General features: G+C 40.4%; 1 protein-coding gene across 1 annotated transcript; it reads left to right on the forward strand.

Moving 5' to 3' along the window:
* Positions 1–3086: 3086 nt before the first annotated feature.
* On the forward strand, positions 3087–5374 carry LOC308102419 (RING finger protein 227). Its single transcript, XM_080452126.1, has 2 exons — positions 3087–3668; positions 4607–5374. The coding sequence occupies exons 1-2, from the start codon at positions 3179–3181 to the stop codon at positions 4666–4668; spliced, it is 552 nt and encodes a 183-aa protein (XP_080308252.1). The 5' UTR covers positions 3087–3178; the 3' UTR covers positions 4669–5374.
* Positions 5375–6000: the final 626 nt, after the last annotated feature.

The raw sequence follows: 6000 nt of genomic DNA on the forward strand, positions 1-6000 counted from the left end.
CTTGTATTAACCCATATGAGCAGAAATTCTCATTCTCCCTTACATGCAAAAACATTTCTACATGCTAATTCACACACTGACCTATTAGAGTCTGAAATAAAAATTGATTGACGTTAGATGTTGCGTTAACATTATTTTACATCAAACAATGAGGGTTTGAACTTGTTCCAAATGCATACCTTTTGTACTAACCACACAGCTGTCAAAGTGCAAATAACAAACTTGCTGACAACAGCAGCACAGGCAAACAACCCAGGTCATATCTATGTAGGCCAGCTGTGCAGAAAAGACAAGCACAGACACTAGCAGCCCACATCACTATGTACCAAGAATAGAAACACTTAGGCCTACCTGTCATGCAGCCCTTTCGTTAGGGCACATTTTAATGTCCACCCCTGGTGTTGTCACGTTAGTTGATGGTATAGTTGATCGGTTTTGACTCATCACTACAACCCACAGTTCTCATCTCGGCACAAAACGTCCCAACCAAAACATCTCCTTTCCCCTGTACGTAGACCTCTAACTTGCTTTCTTAATATTCTCAAACTATGTGCGCTAGCTTGCTGGTACCATTCTGGTTTCTCCTCTTGTTCTGCCTTATGCCCATCCCTAGACATCCTTATATCTCTCTGTCTGTCTCCATGGAGAGCCCTGAGTTTCCTGAGCCGTAATTAACCCCCTGGTAATGTGCAGGTAACAAAGACACACAAGACAAAAATGGTTCACGTTTGAACACCCTTCATCACAGCAGTTTGTGTCTAATTTGGTTTTACATTCAAAATGGCACAAGGTGAATTTAAAACAGTTGAGTAAACTGTTGTGTGTGTGTGTGCGTGTGTGCATGTATCTTTCCTCTGCCCACTGATTCATGTTAACTTCAATAGTACGCAGATAAACAAAGCCACTCAATCATAACTTGCAACATGCATTTTAAATCATAACTTTAACCCCTCCCCAAAGAAAAGGAAAAAAGAAAACAGCCCCCACAAACATCTATCATCGCCAACCTTGGTGGTGACCGTGACCTTTTTTCTTTTATTTTGCCAAAATGTTGTCATAGATTTAACCCAGCCTGTGATAATTCCCACCAACTTTCATGAAAATCCACCTGTTCTTGATTTTGACCTTGACTCTGTTCTCAATTTTGACCTTGACCTTGATTGTGATCTTGGACTTTGGCCTTTTTGACACAAAAGCTGTCATTCCCACCGAGTTTCACAAAAATCGAACTCCAAATTCCAAACCCGCCAAAGGTAATTTGATTGCTTCCAAGGACTTCTGTTCTGGGTTGCCTTGGCTCCAAAAGCCTTAAAATGTGTGGTATGGGTGGTGACTAGTGACTCATTTAAGCAGTCACACCTGGCCTGAGTCAAACTAATTAGATTCTGTGCTTGGTGTGAAGACACACCTGTTGTGCCATTGACCCAATTGATATTCATAGGTTAAATCAGCCATCCACAGTTTCTCACACATTAGGGAGAGAGCCTCTGCCATGACAGCATGTTACATCTGCTCTGGCTTGTACCATCTTGCCCCTCTCTTCAATAACCTGCCATAATCGGGACTTTCCATGTAGCAATATTTACTTTGTGATTATACCTATAATATGCATGGCAAGCTTCATTTTGTTTCTGTAAAGCACCGGACATAAAGAAGTTATTTGATCCAAACCCACCGCTGTCATTAGTCATCTGTTTGCTCCTACTGCACCAAGCCCTTCACAGTTCTCTTACAATTCACACACTATATTTGAACAGTGTTATTGTCTTACCTACAGTTGAGTCATTATCTGATCATTAGATCATTGTTCTTTATTGATTCCCAAGGAGAACTTTGTCCTCTGTATTTCATGATCCTAACTTTAAATAGCAGTGGGAAGCCAGCCATTAGAGCAGTACACCAGAGACCAGATCCCAGCTTCACCAAGGCCAAATACCTTGCTCAAGTTGCTGGGCCCTGGCAGAAGTAACATGGGGTTTAGTAAACGATTTTAAAGGCACAGCCCAGATATGTTTCCCTGTTCAAATCAGTTTCTGAATAATTCTGTTTTTGTTTCTTTCTGGGGTTTTCACCTTATGTTGGACAATAGTTTTAATGGCACAATCGGATTACCTAGATTACATAATATGTACTAGATTATGTAGATTACATTACTCCCATTATCCTACCTGTGGTCTGTTATTACCCAATCCTGATCACTAATAATAATAACTGAAGGTTTAGAGAAACCTGTTAAAGTAGTGATAAAGTAGTGAGAACCTGTTTTCCACATAGAATAAAAAAAACTAAATAAAAAAAGATTCTATCTAGCCTAGTTCAGTAGTTCCTAGCAACTACAGGGAAAGTGTGGGAGTGTGTTTGTGTTAGATAAAACATGTGGGAATCGGGAATGTTGTGTCATAATGCGTCCCGTAATAACTAGCCTGGCTAGATTATCGTGGATAGCCTATTTACCGGAGGTGAAGGCCCCCCAACCACCCCGGAGTCCATTTCCCAGCTTCCCACCTTCCCAGCGGGGTACTGTACATTTCCCAGCTTCCCCGGTAACAGGAAATGTGGTGTTGTGTTTTTATATTTGTGCTGTTATTTGTGTTATTGTTAGCCATGGTTCACATGACGCTTGTATGTTTCAGGGCTATGTTATTGTATGAATGTGGGACTGTGTAGGATAAATAAATAAAAATAACGTAAATGGCCTATAGCCTACTTTAAACCCAGAAAGAAATCAGTACCTGGTTAGGTGACTAGACTATCATACATATACAAATGTCAAACTCGATCAAATACATCTATGATATGTCTTGATCCAAGTGACCATAAATGTACACTTCCCACGTAGACGTATGATTCAATTCAGAGGGCAAAGGCAATGGGACGGTGACGCCTACTCCTAGCTGACTGTGTGTGTGGGCTAGAGTTGCGTGTCGGGACTCGGGAGAGAGAGAGAGTTATGTTTTGTTTGGGTGCTGCTTAGTCACTACAGCCTGCATGGCTCAGACACTCTGCTGCTCTTGGCAAGCCTCCATGTGTGTCCCTCTCTGACGCATAGGCACTTCCCTTCCTTATCCTTATCGGATGGACTGTAGGGTGGAGAGAGGCTATAAAAGAGCGCTCGGCGTCTCAGCCCATTTAGGATTTTCCCCCATTCATTCAAGCGTCAGTGGGTGTTAAAAACACGATGTGTTCAGAACTTGAGTGCGGGATCTGTTACAGACCATACAACACGGGTCGAAGGTGTCCCAGGGAGCTGCACTGTAAACACAGCTTCTGTGAACGCTGCCTGGTGGCGCTCTCTCGTCCCTCCCGGGGAGGGGAGTCGTCATCGTCGTGGGTGGGACAGGAGACAAGCATCGTCTGCCCGCTGTGCCGTCAGGTCACATCCATTCCGGGCGACGTCAAGATGACAGCGGTCGTCAGGGTCGACGAATGTATCTTTGATCGCATTTTATCAGCAAGGGTCCTGGAGGACGCCAGGACATTTGATCAAGATGATGTTGATGTAGACGATGACGATGATGATGATGATGATCGTGAGGAGGTGACAGACAATGAGAGGCCACCTGTTGAGGAGGAGACAGATCCGACGTCTGGGGGGAAGTTCCGTCGGTCGTTGAGGCGAGCCTGGAAAAAGATAACGGGACATAACGGAAACCAGACGAACGGAGCGCGTAAGTAGACCTAGCCTTTATTTGTATGCCTTGTTTTTTTTATGTAGGCTAGATTTTATCAGTGGTGGAACTTGGAAGAAGTACTTTACTTAAGTAAAAGTAGCATTAATAGTAGAAATACTCTGTTACAAGTAAAAGGCCTGTGTTCTAAATGTTACTTGAGTAAAAGTGCAAAAGTATTGGCATCAAAATATACTTAAAGTACCAAATGTAAAAGTACTAAATGTTTGAAAATTGCAGATCTACAAGCTCACAAAGCATCGAGATGCAACTCGTTGTGAGCTTGAAGATCGGCTATTTTTCAGATAGCCTATAGTATAGGGCTAAAGTGGTTGTAATGTATGTTTTATAATATAATAATTTATATCTGCAAAGTGCAAAGTTCATATATTTGCAGTGGAGTAAAGGTACAATATTTTCCTCTGAGATGTAGTGGGGTTGAAGTAAAAGTAGGCCTACTGAAAACTGGAAATACTGTAGTGAAGTAAAAAAAAAAAAAAACTCAAAATTGTACTTAGTTACTTTACACCACAGGATTTTATTATAGAACATAACACATACAACAGACATCCTTAGAAAGGTAGGCCTACATAGACCAAATATAGGAAAAAGAGATAGACAGCAACTTTAAATAAACAAAACATTAGGCTAGTCCAGCATATAGATTATTATTTTATTTTTTCCACTGAAATTCAATACAAATGTTTTAAAAACAAACAAACTTTAAAACTTTTATATTATGGCTTTGAGTTAATTAATGACATTTCCCAAACAGAATACGGTTCAAAAATAAAATTGGACCTAATCTGTTGCATTTCTGTTGTGGACGGTGCGCTATTTCGGAACATCTGTAGCCTAATGACGTCGGGGGTTACCAACATAAATAGAGACCTACTGTAACAACACTGGCTAATGATGTGTTCCTTTTCTTTCAACAGATGTTATTATGTCTAATGATGACTTGAAGGACCTCACCATGATGTGGTGTCACAGGATGTGAGCAGCTCTGATAGCTACCCTGGATGATGTGAGAGGACTCATGTGATGAGTGAAATGCAATGGCAATAAGAGACAATATGTTGAGTGGACCGATGAGGCCAACATACCTTGTTGGCAAACCCTTAGAATAACAATGTGAAGACAATGAACACAAGTATTCAAATGTATCATGTTCTGATTCAGTTTTATGCTGCATTGTAGTGACAGTAGATTTATGGTGTTGTCTCTTGACAATTTGTTGATCTGTTAGATACAGAGATCTCCATATGGGCATAAAAGGGACAAGGACTGACAGATACAGAGATCTCCTTATATGGGCTTATCAGCATGCCCATATATGGGCATATACTGATGACATCATGGATCTCCATGGAATAAAAGGCACAAGCACTGACAGATACAGATATCTCCATATATGGGCATAAAAGGGACACAGATAGACAGACAGAAACAGACATCTCCATCTATGGGCACAAAAGAGAAACAGACAGACGGGTACAACGGGTACTCTGACTATGACTCAGACATATTAGTCGGATCGGCAGTGCGATGTATAGGTGTAGGTGAACCTCTAGTTCAGTCAAAAACATTCCTTGTTATGAAACTTTTGTTGGTGCTTGATATTTTAATTTACGTATGTTCAATCAAATCAAATGTTTCTTATTTCAATGAACACATTTATTTATTTTTTGCCTGTTTTTTTTAAAGAAAAATAAAATAATAGTTGCCTAACCCAAATGTCTCTCCACTTATTGTGCTGCACTCTTCATGGCTAACCATGTGGCTAACCATTGATTTATAGGAATACATAGATATAGGCTACAAGCTAGACTACTTAGTTGCATTGCATGCATTGTCTTGCATGGGCAATAGCAGATTTACAATTTCACATACATTTGCATACACTGTGAGCTTGTAAGCTTGAATATTTGCTAGTTTCGGTGAACGACACCTAAGTGCAACTAGGCTATATCGCCTATTTTGACAGTTACGTTAATTTATCTGCAAATAGGCTTATAGGTTATTGTGCCGACATTCAGCCATTTCATATATAAAACTCTTCTACTGTTTCTACAGAAGTCAACCAAGATCTAAATGCAGTTCTGGACTATTTTTATATTTATATTTAGGCCTATGTCAAAGAAAAGTTCATCATCAAGCCATAACATCAAGCAATCTAGATAATAAATCCCATTGCTCGGAGGGATGGTAGCAACGTTGTGTTGTAATTGGCTATTTGGTTGTCAGGGACTACAATACAAGAGGTGCAATTTGTTTTAGACAAGATAGGCTAGTCCTAAAGAACCAGATGTGCTGTCTAGATGTTTGCTTA

This window comes from Gymnoscopelus braueri, assembly GCF_963280865.1.
Source record: "Gymnoscopelus braueri genome assembly, chromosome: 15".
NCBI classification, from domain to species: Eukaryota; Metazoa; Chordata; class Actinopteri; order Myctophiformes; family Myctophidae; genus Gymnoscopelus; species Gymnoscopelus braueri.

What these genes read in the sequence shown, in the direction of transcription:
- LOC308102419 (XM_080452126.1), top strand. Translation starts at nt 3,179, where the DNA reads ATGTGTTCAGAACTTGAGTGCGGGATCTGTTACAGACCATACAACACG. An exon ending in AAACCAGACGAACGGAGCGC is followed by an intron (nt 3,669 to 4,606) that starts GTAAGTAGACCT and finishes TTCTTTCAACAG; the next exon opens with ATGTTATTATGTCTAATGAT.